At 36.3% G+C, this 17,140-nt stretch overlaps 2 protein-coding genes across 3 annotated transcripts in view; both read right to left on the bottom strand.

Moving 5' to 3' along the window:
• LOC107756314 (amyloid beta A4 precursor protein-binding family A member 1-like) overlaps positions 1-14,228 on the bottom strand; it is a 50,388-nt gene extending 36,160 nt beyond the window's left edge. For both annotated transcript variants that reach the window (XM_016573359.1, XM_016573360.1), the window contains exon 1: positions 13,910-14,228. The gene's annotated coding sequence lies outside the window, so the exon portion shown is untranslated. The remainder of the gene's footprint in view (positions 1-13,909) is intronic.
• A 2,693-nt stretch (positions 14,229-16,921) lies between these two features.
• ptar1 (protein prenyltransferase alpha subunit repeat containing 1) overlaps positions 16,922-17,140 on the bottom strand; it is a 12,327-nt gene continuing 12,108 nt past the window's right edge. The window contains exon 8 of the mRNA XM_016573357.1: positions 16,922-17,138. Within this exon, the coding sequence (XP_016428843.1) occupies positions 17,083-17,138 (56 nt within the window). The 3' untranslated portion in view covers positions 16,922-17,082. The remainder of the gene's footprint in view (positions 17,139-17,140) is intronic.

The following is a 17,140-nucleotide window of genomic DNA, read 5'->3' as shown; positions in this document are numbered from 1 at the left end:
ATATATATATAGAATGTATGTATGTCTGAAGAAAATATGTGTATGTAAGAGAAGAATGTATGTGTGTGTGAGAGAGAGTATAGTGGAAACGGAAGGCGTATAATGGAAACGGAAGGCAAGTCAGGCACGATCAGGGTCATTGGGACAGGTCCTGATCCTGATCAGCATGGCTGAGGTAGATGAGGCGGCCGCAGAAGTATTTCAGCAAGTTATGTGGGCTTAAAAAATAAATAAATATTATCATCGTGAAAAGGTTACATGGTCTCGTCCCTTGAGGGAGTTGTGATTGAGGACGCGGCTCTGCCTCAGCCGTGTTGCCAGATACACGTATTATAAGCTTCTATGGATTTTTAAATCAAAAACGACCAGGTTAAAAACAGCGCGGTCAGGTTATTCCTGACAGGATGCAACTTGATAACACAAACGTAATGATCATCATGATATATTATCTGTAAGACAGATGCACTGAAGACGGACACAAAGAGGAAAGAATAGTCACGCAAGCAGAGAAAATACTGTAACGTTACCAGACAGCATAGGCGCGGGACGTGGGTGTGCTGGGTGCTGCAGCAGCACCCCCTGTTTTTTCTGTGGGCAACTTTAACTGTTGGGAATAAAAAAAAAAATCGGAGTGTCTATTTACACTAAGTGCAAATAGCCCGCCTTGTTGGCAGAGGCTTACACTAATTCCACCCACCAACGTGTGATTGGGCTAGTCATCATTACAAAAGACTGCTACCAATCGTCAGATTCAGTGGCGCAAATGGTAACATTTGTGTCATACTCCCTTTGACGCGATCGACATGGGTTCGAATCTGCCTTTTGGCGAACTTTTTTTTCTCCCTTTTCAAATTTCAAATAACATCAGAAAAGCATTTATTTTTAATAAAAATGAAGGAAATAAAGTATCGGGTAGGGTTATGGTAGGTGTAGGGAGGGCATTTGTCCCAATAGTGGCATCCATTTAATAATTTGAATTAAAATGAAAATTTACACTCAATAAGTTATTATTGCATACTGTTTTATAATGTATTACAATGCTGAGGTGCAGATAATTGCCACTATTTGCAATAAGTAATTAGCAGAATACCCTGCTATATTAACATAGTAGGCTATAGGCTAAATATAATCGATAGCTATTTGCACTTAGTGTAAATAGCATATGATATCACAAAAAAAACTGCTATTTTCACTTAGTGTAAATAGCATCTATTGCTATTTGCACTAAGTGTAAATAGCCTCTATCGCGTTAGTTTGGCCAGTAACAGAGCAAAATAAACATTTAATAAATGTAAAAATAAATAAATAAAAGTAATAAAAACTAAATAAATTGGCAACGAGTATGGGAATCGGCTCATTTGATAGTAAAAATTTTTTTTTAAAAATCGGCAATTGGAATTGGTCACGAAAAATCCTGATCAGTGCATCCTTAGCTGGAATAGAGTTAGACCTACCTGAAAAACCATGGTTCATTTCAGTTTTATCTTTGAACTATTGTACCTATTTGTGCAAAAATGGTTATCATTTATTATAATACAATGTTACAGTCAACAATGAAAACAATAAGTCTTATTTATTGATTGTGGCAAGGCCTGTGAAAATTTTGCCAGGGCAAGTAAAAAATTTAAACCACTGGCCAAACCGGGCCAGTAGAAAATGTCTTTAGCGTTGAGCCTTGTCAATACGATCAAAATCAGTATCATAACACTTGTACACAGATCTGTAGAACACGTAGGTTACATAATGATATTTTAAAATTAAAAACTTAAAATATGTACTTGAAAAGAAAACAGGATGACTTTGAATAGCATCATTGTAAAATTGCTCTAAAAAAGAGTTGAGCAAGTCTTGCACATGTATATCCTGGTCTGAGAGTGACTTGCGGGGCATAGAGGACCTACAATAATGTACAGTATTTGAAAAATAATGTGTTTTTTTTAAACATTAAAGCATGTCAACATATTCTGTTACACCAAATACACAAAATAATGATCTTTAAAAAAGCATCATATGACCCCTTTAAACAGGAAGTAATGGATACCAAAAAAAGGTAGAAATGTATGCATGTAAAAAGAGAATGTACGTGTGTGAAAGCAGAAATTTATGTATGTGTAAGGAGAATGTATGTGTGTGTGAGAGAGAGTAGAAATGCATGTATGTGAATGGAGAATGTATGTGTGTGAGAGTAGAAATATAGGAGAATGTAAGTGTGTGAAAGCAAAAATATATGTATGTGAAAGGAGAATGTAAGTGTGTGAGTGCCAGAATGAATTATGGTTTGTACGGCCCCTCATAGTGGACATATATAAATGCAACTATCTGTAATGAGCTGAGATTTGGGAGAGCTGGTCGTTTCGCTAGGAGTACTATCACCTCTCACACTTGTGAACAGACTGTATTTCCACATTCTAATTGTTGTGAGCATTTGATCCACAGGATCATCATCTAGAAGGTTTTCTTTGTAAAGAGAGAGACTCTACATTATTCAACACAGTCTACTAATAAAGTGTAGGTAGGCTATATATATATATATATATATATATATATATATATATATGGAAAAAAATCTCAGTTTAAAAGTGATGTTTCGGTTTCTTTGGCTTAATATGCATGTTTAATACAGTCACACATTCAACAGAGACCAAATGATGTGTCAAGAAAATGCAATAGTTCAACAAAAGACACTGGAAGTGAGGTCACTGGATGGAGCTTGTTTTTCTTTTTCTTTTTGATAATTACTAATAATATTTTTAAATAATGAATAAAAACATTATTAGACAGGGTATACTCTATGAATTTGTCTTACATACAGTAGCAAGATATTGGACTATATAGCAAAAAGGCTGATTTAAATAGTATCTTCATCTGGCCAAAAACTCCAACTTAAACAGGAAGACTGTTCTATTAAAAGGGCTTCTGGGAATGTCCTTTCACTGTTTTGAACATAAATTAAATGATAATTTATCATCTATATTTGCAAAAATCATAAATTTCACAGTATTTAACAGAAAATGATATGCAATGTTAAACCATTTGCTATTTTTCACTGTATATGGTACAGTAACTTAGAGTCAACCAATTAACAGGTGTTTACTGTAGCAATTTTACAGTCTTTTTCTGTCACCTATAACTGATGTACTTGCGAGTCTAATCCACAATAATCCATAACAACACGTCCTCCAGTGAAAAAGTCCATCCCCTGTTGTCCTCTCACATCAAAATCCACGGACATATTTGTTTAGGACTGTTTTGTTTTCACTTGTAAATGGAGCTTGATCTGTTCATCTTAATGATGGATTTGTTTATTACAAACATGCTGATTTTTGCTTCACAAGATGTTAACTGATGGACTGGAGTAATGTGAATTTCTTGTGGATTATTGTCATGTTTTTATCATCTGTCTGGACTCTCAATCACTGCAGAGGATCCACTGATGAGCAAGTGATGTAATGCTAAATTTTTACAAATCAGTTCTGATCTAGAAGCAAACTCAACTACGTCTTGGATGGCCTGAGGATGAGTAATTTAACAAATTTTCATAAAAATAAAAAAAACCTGCATACTTTTATTTCCGGAAGTGGAAAAAGTTAGCCAATTAGATTAGAGCAGATCGATAAAGTACTTTCCAGTTTTGTGTGAAAATGCATTAGATTGTCAGAGAACGCACTGTGGGCAGTCCGTGGGCATGTCGTCTCAGACTCAAACCATCTATGAATAGGTCTATCAGTAGGCAGAGAGAGAAAGTCAGACCACTCTTTTCTCTTGCTTGTTCAACTGTATCAAATTGTCTAACATGAGAGGAGGAGCACACACTATCTTTAACCATATCCAACAATATCTAGAAGGGCCTTTGCCATTTCTCCTTGTTTCTATCCCTGCACATTCCAATAACACAAGCAGACAGAGACCGATGCCTGTATATCTCTTTAAGACAAGCCCGCATCCAGTCTGCTTTATCTTGTTGGCTTTGTAAGACTTAATGCAACAGAGTAGCTTTACTGTACTCCAGATCAACCTGATTATGTCACTTTTGTGAGATTACGTGCAATTAGTATCATCAGATGATGTTAAAGGAACAGTTCAAAATGAAAACATCTTCAAGAAAGAATGTCAAACAGGCTTGGAATGACATGAGGGTGAATAAATAGTGACAGAATTTTCATTTTTGGGTGAACTATCCCTTTAAGCATGCACAAAATAAACTATGACAATGCAAACTCCCTTGCATATAAGAGAAATCTGGCTAATTTATTAAAAAAATTATACTACAGAGATTCAGAGTAATTCTTTGTTCTGCAGAAGAGAGCTGCAGCAGAGTGAAAGAAGTTACTGGTATAATTTAAAAACTGGTCGAATAAAAATCGATAAAACAAGGGCAGGGACCCATGTGTCTCAGCTGAGCATGAGTTCTGTGGTGTGTTTGGCGAGAGAGGAGCTAGAGACGAGAGAGATGTGGGTGGTCACATCAGTCTGTAATTACTCCCTCTGGAGCTGCAGGTGAAGAGAGATGACCTTTCCACAAGCTAAAAGCACAGCGCGCACAAATCACCTGACAACTCGTGCAGGAGTCTGGGCTATCATGTGAAATTTCTAACAATGAACAGACAACAAAATACCCATCCTGTAGAGCAATATATGTGTGTATTCAATGCTCAAATCAACATCTCATCAGTGAATATATAAAAATATATAACAAAACTCAATTTATTTTTATTACTTGAATATACTTCTTCAGTGATGAACATGCCTTTATTTTTTTGTATTAAAATTAATTTTCATATTTATTAGGGGTATAATGTCAAAAATGTCTGATGGATACAACTGTCCTGATAACATAATGAAGAAAAATGTCTCAGTAAAAGAATTAGGATAAATGTTTGAAAAGAAAACCAAAAAAGTAGTTTTTCTGAGAAAAAAAACAAACTAAACTGCTTCATTGCTTATTAATTTTCAAAAAATATTTGAAGTCATGTGGTGCAACCAACAAGGCCATATGGTCCAATGAACTTAAAACAGGAAATTATATAGAGGATCCCTGCAGACCCTCCTGAATGTGTGTCAAGGTCAACAAGTCTCTTAAAATATTAGATCATTGAAACATTTCATGAATAGACAAGATTTTGTGTCAGGTTGTGAAATGTCATGTGGTGTGACTCCCCAAAAACTTAAGAATGTTTACAAAACAATCAAATAATAATAACCTTTTTTTTTTTTATTAATGGTTAAGATGTGTATACTTACATGTATTCAGGCCGTAAGGAATATATGTAATTAATTTTTACTTGATGGTTAAACCACATGACATTCTTAGTGTGTTAACACTTTCAATAGTTCGGTAACGGTTCTCTTAGTTCTTTTGGTGCAAAAGAAAATACAAACCAAAGAAGAAAGTACATTTAGGCCTGGGTCATTTAGTATTCACAGTGTCATTTTATCACCAAACCTAAAGATACAAAACAAAAGGCAAAAATATACAGCCACAACCTGATTGGACTGCTTTTATGACGTATATTTTGCGAAATTATGAAAGTGAAAGTGGTGACATGTGGCCAAGTATGGTGACCCATACTCGGAATTTGTGCTCTGCATTTAACCCATCCAAGTGCACATACACAGTAGTGAACACACACCTGGAGCAGTGGGCAGCCATATTGCTGGGCTCCCGGGGAGCAGTTGGGGGTTCGGTGCCTTGCTCAAGGGTCTCACCTCAGTCGTGGTATTGAGGGTGGAAGAAAGCGCTGGTTATTCACTCCCCCCACCTACAATTCCTGCCGGACCAGAGACTCGAACCCGCAACCTTCGGGTTACAAGTCAGACTCTCTAACCATGTGTGCAAATATGGTGGTATTTTTACCAGCTGATAACTGATGAAGGGCTTATAAAATGGGTAAAGGAGTCAAAACAGCAGCAGAAATCCCTCTGTTGTACACAAATGTAAAAAGACAAGAAAAAACAGGTATGCTTGATCATTCTATCCTGTTTGGGGTTGAATCTTGTGACTTCATGTCCTGTTCTTGGTTCATTTAGATGTCTTTGGTCTGACTTGCTTTCATATTTCTGTTGAAAACCCATCCGAATTTGTTGAACCGAGTCAGAACGATCAGAACCGAGTGGCAGCGTTCACACTTACTCAAATGAACTGCACTAACAGAGCACAATCACACCAGAGTTTGTTTTAATTAAACCAAACCTGCCAAGTGAACACACACCTCAGTCAAAGTGCACAAGAATTTGTTTGGAAGTACTTGTTTGGTGCGTATCAGGGTTCGGGTGGCACCGTACTTCAACCTTACTCAAATGAACTGCACTAACATCGCACCATTTCTTTTTAATCTAACCAAATCAGTATCACCACACATTTATAGTCATTCAGTTTAAGTGTTTCTTGAAAATGATGAAAATCTTTCAAAGCCATATGAAACCAACATGAATGCAAAGAGTACATTTCTAACTCGGCATGCATTTTAAACTAGAAGTTTAAAAGATTTTTCCTTTCTTTTACTCTTACATGTCATTGGCCCACCTATTACTCAAACATTAAATAGTCTTTTTGCAGGATTTTCCTTGAACGAAGCTCCAGAACATGTTTGTTTTGTTTTGAAGCGGCAGGGGTTATAGTCTCAAGGCTCCCGGCTTTAAGCTGCCTTACATTCACGCTGACTGAACGCAAGTGCTTATTCCGATAGAAAACACTGTATTGGTTTCCACTGATTAAGAAATATTTTTGTTTGCTTGGGTGGTAATATTAGGTCTGTTATATTAATAGGGAAGGGGGCCCAAAAATCTTTCTACGTCACGAAAATAGGTAAATCCGGACCTGCCGTCTAATATGTGTTGTGGCCATGTAATGTTGCTGAAATTAAATATGTTATTACCTCCGAGTCAGAGCAGCGATCATGGAAGAGAGAACACAAGCAGACCGCGCTGGAAGCTGCTAATGCTCATCAGTAAATCAGTGGAAAATAAATAGAAATCATGATTCTGTCTGAGCTATGCGTTTTAAAACGAACACACACTAGAGTAAATGTAGCCTAACAGATGTGTAAACTGAAGACTATTTGAGCTTTATTAAAACTATTTTGCACTGATTTATTGTGTTGGTTACATTTTGTTCCTTTGTGCAGTGGCTCAGGAGATGAGTCTTTGAGTTTGTATAAACATCAACAAGCTGAAAAATAAAACCAAAGTTTTTTTTTTAGATAATGTAATCTTGTTAAAATTGATTTAATAAAATTGGTATCGAAAAAAGTATCGTTCAGGAACCGGTATCGAAGTCAAGGTATCGGTATCGATATCGAAAAGTTTTGAACGATACCCAGCCCTACGCATTACCGAATACCGGCACAAGTCTACGCCGGGCTAATCTCTACCAGAGGCTGGTTTAACCACCACACATCCCCAAAATCTACTGAGTATGGGCTCTGAATCCCAGACAGAGCAGCTCTCATGTGGAGCGACCTTCAAGTAACACAGCAGGCTTTATACACAAACCGACACACACACCCTAGCCGTAGCTTCATGCTCGATGCTGAGACAATGAAGTGTGGATCGTGAGAACTTGGAGAGGCCGTGCAGCATCACAACAAAGGAAAGCCCCATCTTTTGTGTAATTCACACAATCCAATACTGTTAATCTCAAGGCTTTTATAGGTCTTGGACAAAATATATACAACAATGTGTCTGTCAGCCGGCCTAAACTGAGATCAGTTTGCCAAACATCTGAGTAATTTTCTCATGAGATGAGAATGACAACCAGAAAATGCGCCAAATGTACAATCAAAGAGAGCAGCAAATAGATCATTCACATAGTGATTGTCAGTGTCTGCTCTCTCCCCATCAGCCATTAGCTGACAGAGAGACAGTGAGAGAGAGAAAGTGAAGCCGAAATAATTTTTTTACCTAAAATAAACCAGGACACCTGTCCTCCCACAGGGATTATAGCTTTATAATATGCAGTGTGAATGCTGCACTGCTAAAAATGTAATAATATCACTGTCAGACAGTTTATGATCATTCACTAGCCGCTATCTATCATTTGCATCCTTTCTTAGTAATCAAAAGCATAAGATCAAAGCATAAGACATCAAATATTGAAACTCAAGAGCTAATTAAACAGTTAAGTCAAAACACTGCAATTAAGAAAAACAAATTAGCATTACATTTACATGAGAACGAAATTGGAAGATATATTATGTCTACAAGTACTGCAAGAGTAGGACTGGATATTTACAATGCATTAGATTACGTATGCAAGAGTGGAGCAAGTTTTCACATGTGGAAGGTCTATATCTCAGTAAATTACACAATGCTTCTTTTCTCACATTGGTTTTCTGTTTTGACTTCAAACATCTAGTTCAAATCGGACATTTTCATCCAAATAAAAATATACTTCATATACATTTTATATATATATCATTATATTTTTGTAATAACTCTCAGGTTAACAGGTGAACAAATTAAAACCACAATAAGATACATTTAAATAATATGTCAACTATTTAATAAAGGATATGAAAAAGAGGATATAATAATACCAATTTCTCTTGGAGGCTTTAAAAATAATTGTATTCATACATTACATTATCTGCAGGCCAAAATAATAAGTTCATATTTCTACATTACTTTTTCCATTTTTGTTTCATCAACTGTTTCATAATCGTTTTACTGAATAATTTTTGCTGAAAATATAAAGCCAATTTAAAAGCAAAGTCTTGTTTTCTGTGTAATTGATTAAATGAGTTTATGATTACAACAAGAACAAATATCTGCCAATGGACTCAGGAAACTAAACTTAATTCAAAGGGAAAACAAGTTTCGATACCCATTTGACAGATATTTATTTTTCAAGACTTTTTAATATTTGCATGTCAAGTAAATGTATCTTCATTTCAGGTGTTCAGATATTTATATTGGAAAGCAAAGATATAGAGAAAGAAATTCACTTTTTGCAATGCAAAAAGTGAGCGCCTCTTTCTGCTCTGATTTAAGACCTTTTTAAGGGCGAATTAAAACCTTTTAAGGCACAGAAACCCTGTATTACTTATTTTTTTTAAATCAGTATCAATAACTATCAGGTTTCCATTGTGACAACCTACCCCATAGAGTCTGACAACATGTTAACATCACAAAACCAGCTTTGCTAAAATTCTAGAGACTGTGATATTAATGATTATTAATGAAGTAATTTAGAAAAGCCTATTATACACGGTCAGTTAAAGTCTCTGTTGTCAGTTGTTCCTGCATTAATATTCTGTCAGCTTTGCTTTCTCACCAGCATCACAGCTCAGAGGATTACGTCTATTAAAATGTATTCATACTAGAAACATGACCTAGTCATTCCTTCCTGCAGATTTCTAAAAATTTATTACAACTTCTAAAAATTTTGCCAGGCTTAAAGAACAAGTCTAGATTGTTAAATCAGCCTATAATTAAGAACAGCCACTTTCAGTCTGGCTCTTTCTATTAATTTTGCTGCAGTACCTTTTACTGCCTTATAGAACATTCATTATAATTCTATGCAAGTAAATTTGAATCTAATTATGGCCAAAGCTCTTTTACAGCAGCCTCCATAAGTTAATAACTCCTTGATAAACAACAAAGGGAACAAACAAACCACTGCCAGATGGTGCAAAACAAGTGTAAAGAATGTTTTGGCTTGATGAGAAAAAGCTTTTAACTCTTGCAATTAAAGTAATCACAAGATGGAAAACTGAAAACTTCCATCCAGGCCATTAGCCTTCAACACTCTTCAATAACTAAGATCTCCCATAAACTTCATCTTCCATTACGACAGTCTGTCCACTGCTCTGTCCTCCACACACTGCATGTTATGTATCAGCTAACCTACTTTTACACTCACATTTAAATCACGTCAAAGCACTCAATTAGTTGTAACGTTTCTGAATGCCTATAATTCACTCAGTCACTTTCGATGCTGCCATGTAAATGAATAGTCGTCGTTAAACTCCACTCAGTAACGGTCTGAATATGACTATTGATAATATAGGTGTGTGAAAACATTAACTGTGTTGATATAAGGACGTGACCTCCGGTAATAAAGGTGTGCATGTTGACATGGTTTGAATGAATAAAACTCTGGTCTACAGCTTCTATTAGAAATCTTTGGAAATGAATGGATAAAATATTCCATCCATGCCTCGAGATCTTCATCACAACCATAACTATCGTTCTGTCCTCGTTGATATTCAAATTGCATTTATTTAATACAATTCAGACACTACATTGGAGTTCCTCTGTCTTGGCCCTGAATACTGATGGAAAATCTTTGACCAAAAATCTTTAATAATTTCTCTGAATGTAGTGTCAGAAATTTGCTGACTTGAAAAGCCACACAAAACAAATAATACATGAGGAAAACTGGCCCAAGGCCACATCGGACTCCCAGTATTTGTGAAGTGCATCTGCTTCACTTTCAAGATTTCATATGAAGCCACCAAACAAAACTCAACACACGCTGCTTAAAAATTAATACAATCCCAAACCCTGGAGCCAACTGCATCCCATAGAGCCTCAGCTCTTTAAATTTACTGTTTAAAAACCGGTAGGATTTGCTTTATTTCACTAAACAACCTGACTGCACAAAATGGGCTATCCATTATTTGGATGAATATGTGATTGTGAATGATTTATAAATATGCATTAAATAAGACTACTATTATATATATATATATATATACCTATTTCTTAAGTTTTATTTAATACATTAATAGAACAAAAGGTTGAACTTAAATATCACATTAAATCAAAACCGGGGTTTTAGAGAGTGTGGCTTTTTATTTTATCTGTAAACTTTGAGGTCATAAATATTCTATAGTGCTAAAAGCCAAAAAAAATAAATAAAATCAATTTTTAGCAAATATATATTTTATAATTTAAAATGTCTCTCTTCTATTTAATATCATCTCCTAGTCATGGGCATATAAATGCCATACAGTAAAGTGCTCTTTATAATGTGAATTGTAACAGCAATTAGCATGCTTAATGTTAATAAAGCATAAGACAACAGGTAGGAGAAACATATTTTTTAATATTCCCTGCCCCAACTTTTTTTTTCAATAGGAAATTTGTGATTTTTTTTTAAGGAAATATAACATACAGGAAAACCCCTAGGAAGCCAGCTAGAAAGAGCGAGATGTCCATACAGAGAGAGCAGTAATCAGAGTAAACCCATAATACTGCAGGTCAGAGAGCCCATTTCCCATTTCAGCTTGTCCACTCATTTGCCTAGAAAAACCTACAACTGGGACCGGAGGCTTCACTCAGCTCACAAACAAGAGCTTATTTAAAAACATGGCCAGCAACAGCCAGAAAAAAAAAAACAATAATAATAATCAGTGAGTGCCTCTAGGGAAATTCAGTTTAGGATCACCTTTGATCTCTTCTCTGTGTGCGGTGACAAATATCCATGTGTGCTTGGATGGGTCTATAGCAAATAACCTCTAAAATGTCTGTCTTCTAAAAACAGTCACCATGAGCTATACACAGATAAGTTACTACACATCTTAGTGCATTACAGTATGCAGATAAACACTGATGAGGTACACAGACTGACAGGCAAACATGACTATGAAAAGGGAAACATGACATCTCCACTACTTGTCTCCTTAGCTATTTGTAACAGTAACAGTCTTGTCAGAATTGTCTTATAGTTTGAAGTTGAGAAATTAACCACACCCTTCCTTCGATTCTGGCTACTATTGCATTTCTGCACTTTACCGACAACTGACACAAAACAGCATCTATAATAATGTCTCTGAATTCTTAAAAACATATTTTTTGTGAATCCTTTGGACAACTTTAAAGGTGATTTTCTCAGTATTATGATTTTTTTTGCACCCTCAGATTCCAGATTTTCAAATAGTTGTATCTCGGCCAAATGTTGCCCTATCCTAATAAACCACACATCAATGGAAAGCTTATTTATTCAGCTTACAGATGATGTATAAATCTCAATTTAAAAAAATTGACCCTTATGACTGGTTTTGTGGTCCCGGGTCATTCATATATATATATATATATCATTTCTTTTGTCTTTAGCTGAGATAAATGATAATTGCACTTTTTATCCATTTACCCATTTTCTAGATCAATTTATTGATTCATGTTTGGCTGAGTAATCAAGTGAAACTCTAATTAAATTCAAATTCTGCTTACAGAGCAGTTTGCCATAAATATGTATGTTTAAAAATCTAAATCTATACACATATATACAATAATCAATACCTTTAATAATCTATAATAATCATGAGCAATGAATTTGTAATGTGAAAAATCTGCAGTCTGCAGTATTTGATTATAATCTGAGCGGTCCCTGACACACTTCTCACACTACACTCTTAAAATAAAGGTTCCAAAGGGGTGGTTTCACAGTGATGCCACAGAAGAACAATTTTGTCTTCCCCAAAGAACCTTAAAGCGAACGGTTCTCAAAGGAATATTTTAATAATCTAAAAAAACCTTTTCCACTATTAAGAACCTTTTTGTGCAATGGAAAGATTCTGTAGATGTTAAAGCTTCCTCATGGAACCATAGATGCCAATAAAAAAATGGTCCCAGAGGAGAACTGGTGCCCCGACTGAGCCTTGTTTCTCCCAAGGTTTGTTTTTCTTCTCCAATTGGGGCTTAAAAGACAATTAATATTCATAAAATATTATCAATCTGACTCTACTGATACTATCAGATGAGAACAAAAACCTGAAATAAATTGAGCTGGATAATGACACTGCTGTCTTCTGTAGTGCTGCTTTTGAAGTTAAAATTGATGAACTTTTGCAACATTGACACTGTAACTGAACTGAATTTAATCGACACTGAATCAAGCTGAATAATGACACTATTGTCTTCCGCAGAGCTGCTTTTTTAGCTACATTTAATTTATTTCATAATTGATACAATACAATTACAACTTTACAACATTGACACAGTTACTGAACTAAGTTTTTCTAAATTAACAGATATTTTTCTTTTTATTACTGTGAAGCTGTTTTGAAACAATCTGTGTGACTTGTGACTTGACTATTCAGCCTGAAAATACATGAGCAATTCTGGAAATACAGGAACTTAAATACCCGGTATTATGTGCCAGGTATATCAGAAGTATAAAAAATATCAGAAGTACTGTGGCGGTAACATGGTACTTTGATATACACAATGGTATTTAAGTGTTTACTGAAATATTTGGCATGCCATGGTAAAATATCAAAAATAAATAAATAAATAAATAACACTTGATTTTTTTATCATAAATATCACATAGTTTTGATACTATGTGATTTTTATGATACTCCAAGGTGCTTCCAAGATGACCATGATATTATTTACAAAATAGCACCATAGTACCATGTCCAAAAATCAATATATGTGTAAATACCTCAGTAGAACAGTGCTCCGCAAATTTGACTGTACAGAACACAATCACACAGACAATCATAGTTAAATCACACAAAAATGACCATTTTCACCTGCTTAAGACACCAATGCTAAAGCACAGATGTCAAATCTCCCCTCTGATGTTATTGCTGTTATTTTGTGATTTGCTCAGTCATGGCTTGATACGTGAGAAGGCTTTAGTGTCTTCTGAGAACACTCCCATCTTCAAAACGAAGCAATACACAAACATTTATCGCTGAGCAACATTAATTACTTTTTGCCCAATTCGCTATTATATATTTGCAAAGGGCGGGTCGTTACTGTTACCTACTCCCTGGATCACTGACGTCCTTAAAAGCAGCGTACTGCGACATAAACCACGACATATTTTTCCTTAAAACTATTAAAAGTAAACTAATCTGTCATATCAACACAAGCATTATAAAAGTTTAGTTGAAAATACTCCCTACCAATCAAAACATCAATGCAATGCGTAAACTGCGTGTTTTCGCAGCCCTACCTGCATAGACAGCAGCAGCAGCATCACTCGGAGAGAGTAAAGGTGTGATATTGAGGATGGATGTGGCTTATAACATAAGAATATCTGCGACGAGGTCTAACGAAGGCTTTTCTTGCAACTGCAAGACCTGTCCTTGTCATTTCGCCTTCTTCTTAATCAGTTTTCACGCGAGTGTTTTGCTCCCCCACCTGCACAGCATCCGACGCCGCGCAGTGAGTCTGCATCTAGGGCATGTATTTGGCAGGAAAGCAGGTTGGTAATGCCTACAGCGCAAGCGTATTCCGAGGGCGCCATTCAATAGCAGAGCACTATTTTGCAAAAACGCCGAACCTCTGTGGACCACAGAGAGAGAAGGGAGTGCGTTTACAATCATCAATTGTGGCACTTCAACCTCCGTAACGGAGATTACGTGAAATCTGTGTCCAGCAGCTTTAAGGTGAGGCTAATTGATTTTCACACTCCTACATAAACACACACTAATTATTGGCATGCTTTTCGTAAACCGGTGTATTCAGAAGCTATGTTTACATGCACCAAAATACAGTATTCAGTTTATAATCGGACTGATGGCTCAACCGGACTGAATAGCCTTCATGTAGCCTAGCCTAAACACCTCAATCGATCCGAACGAAAAAAAAAATGTGTATGTTTATATGCCGTATGTTTTACATCTCATACTTATGCTGCGTTCAAGTCCTCCTGTACTTACGAGTTGACAAGTCGTAATAACGACAGGGTTGGAGCTGAACTCTGCAGGACTGCGGCTCTCTAGGACCGAACTTGCCTACCCCTGGGCTAGCCTAATGAAAAAGAGGCAGTCTTTACCATGGAACGCGCTGTATAACGGTCCTAGATCATCTAATCTTTGCCAATTCACAACTTTCAAAACTATTTTATGGAGTTTTTGTCTACTGAAAGCTTTTTGGAAAGAAATTTTGTGAGCTGAACAATGTTGCCATCCCTGATCACACTTACATCATGGAGACGTCTATTTGACGTCTGCATTTACATCTGCAAGACGTATTTTTTAGTGTTTGCTCATCTGCAATATGACGTTTCCTATCAGATGTCAATTAGACGTTTAGAAAATGTCTAAGATATTTATGATTTTCAAATGTATGTAAAACTGAGATCTTAAAGACGTTTATCAGATGTTTGTACACAGCAGATGCTTTCCAGATGAAGCGATCTTTAACAGACATCTTGCAGACATACATGTGCTATCTGGGATGAATGGACTGCACTTCTCTTCCTCACTGCCTCGTTTTCGTTTCTGTCAAAATTTAAATATGGTAGTTGAATGAATGTTTTGCCATATTTGTTCCATTATTTTGAACCATATGCATTCTATATTGATCAAACAAGAGTTGGTGTTGTAAATTTAAAAAAAAAAACGAATCATCTCCTTTGTGAACTAAACTCAACAAAACATCTTGTTCATGAAAGAGGTACGGATGGCTGACTGAACCAGAGTTGACATCCCAGCAAACACAGAACATTCCCCTAATGTTAGCATAGGGTTCTCATTTGGTTATTTTTGGGAACCTAACGTTTCTATTTTTTTCTGTAGGTTCTTTTTTGTAAACCAAAAACGAACATTCCCAGAGCAAAAATTGTTAGCTGGAATGTTGTTCATTTTAGTTGTTAATCAGAGTCATTCGTAATAAGCAGAGAAAGGGGTATCACGAAATCAAACACACAGGATTGTGGGATATCATAATCAGCGATGGATACATATGCTGCCTTCAAAAATTGTGTTCCCCAAAAGCACTGTTAGCCAACTATGGTCACAAGTTCTGCTGAACTCTATTGGTAACGACGGAACTATAGTTGCTTTTGGGAAAGCACCCCAGATGAAGGTATCTAATTAGAAAGAATGTTTCACAATGATTGGATTCAGATGTGCCTTGTCTCCTTCCTACCTCCTCATACTGCCTCCAGAGGCAGCAGGTGTTTTGAAACGAATCGACTGAGTTTAGAATTTAGTCATTCTAATACCACACTCACTTGTTGCCACCTACAGGTGTAACCATAACCATAAATCTTTTTGGAGAAACGGATTCAAGTCACTGTTATTCTAGACATCAGAATTACCACCACTCTCAATAATGCACAAGCATAAGTTAGAAACTGAATTAGATGTAGGCATTTTTATGTCCTCTAATGAGGATGAGATTGATGCACTGCAAACGGCATGGATTTCGTATTGGATAACTAGTATACTAAACTTAACAGTTTAGGCCCTCACATTTCTTTTGTATTTTATCTGGTAACCGGCAGTTTCCACGCCAACGAAACATCGTCCTTTCTAATGTAAACAAACACTGTTCAGCCTGTCATCGGCAGGGAAAGCAATCATCACTATGAACGCACCTCATCATTGAGTGAATCTCATTGAAATACAATTATTTTTTTCATTACATTGTTCCTGTTTTACTGAACAAACCGCTTCCGCGACAAACGATGATAACATAACAGCGCGTAAAATGAACTCGCGTGTCATCTCTCACCTGTTCCGTTTACTGCAGTTTGCAGCGAGCTAACGGTCCACCCGATATGCGTCTGGATCCACCATCTTCATCGCCTGCCAGCCTGCCTTTCACTCAGTCTGTGGGCAAGCCCGACTCCTCCCATCAGAGACCGGCTAATCAAACACCACCGAACGCTGCCTAATTTCTCAATGAACGAGCTGCAGCTCTCGGCAAAACGTCAAGCGGTACATGCAATGCTGCTTTAAGTTCATAGTAAGAAATAACCTACAGAACCAAATCGGTATAAAAGCCCTTTCGATGGCATTAAATGAAACTGGTTACAAAATGACTGCCCAGCCCTCCGACTAAAGAAAGCTATACATATATAGAATAAAAAGAGGAAGCGAGCAATAAGCATTGGTAATAACTGAAATGTTTCCTCAACAAAACAGCATATTAGAATGATTTCTGAAGGATCATGTGAAACTAAAGACTGGAGCAATGATGGTGAAAATGTAGCTTTCCTTTGAACAAATGTAAGGGAGGTTAAAAAAGCTGCTAAACTCTTATAATATTATCATCTAAAAACAAGCACCTGTGCACACTCCTGTACTTATAAAGAGTGAAAAATGATAAAACGCTGTCAGTGCAGTTGCTAAACATTGCATTATACAGAGGAATGGTGTGGAGGAAAAGCTGGCTTTATTCTTGAAGGGAACCGTTCAGAATTTTGTGACGGACATCCGGTGATTTTGCTGCT

Source organism: Sinocyclocheilus rhinocerous, unplaced genomic scaffold, assembly GCF_001515625.1.
Source record: "Sinocyclocheilus rhinocerous isolate Xijiao unplaced genomic scaffold, SAMN03320098_v1.1 scaffold1043, whole genome shotgun sequence".
NCBI lineage: Eukaryota > Metazoa > Chordata > Actinopteri > Cypriniformes > Cyprinidae > Sinocyclocheilus > Sinocyclocheilus rhinocerous.
This window is presented reverse-complemented; position numbering and strand designations above follow the sequence as displayed.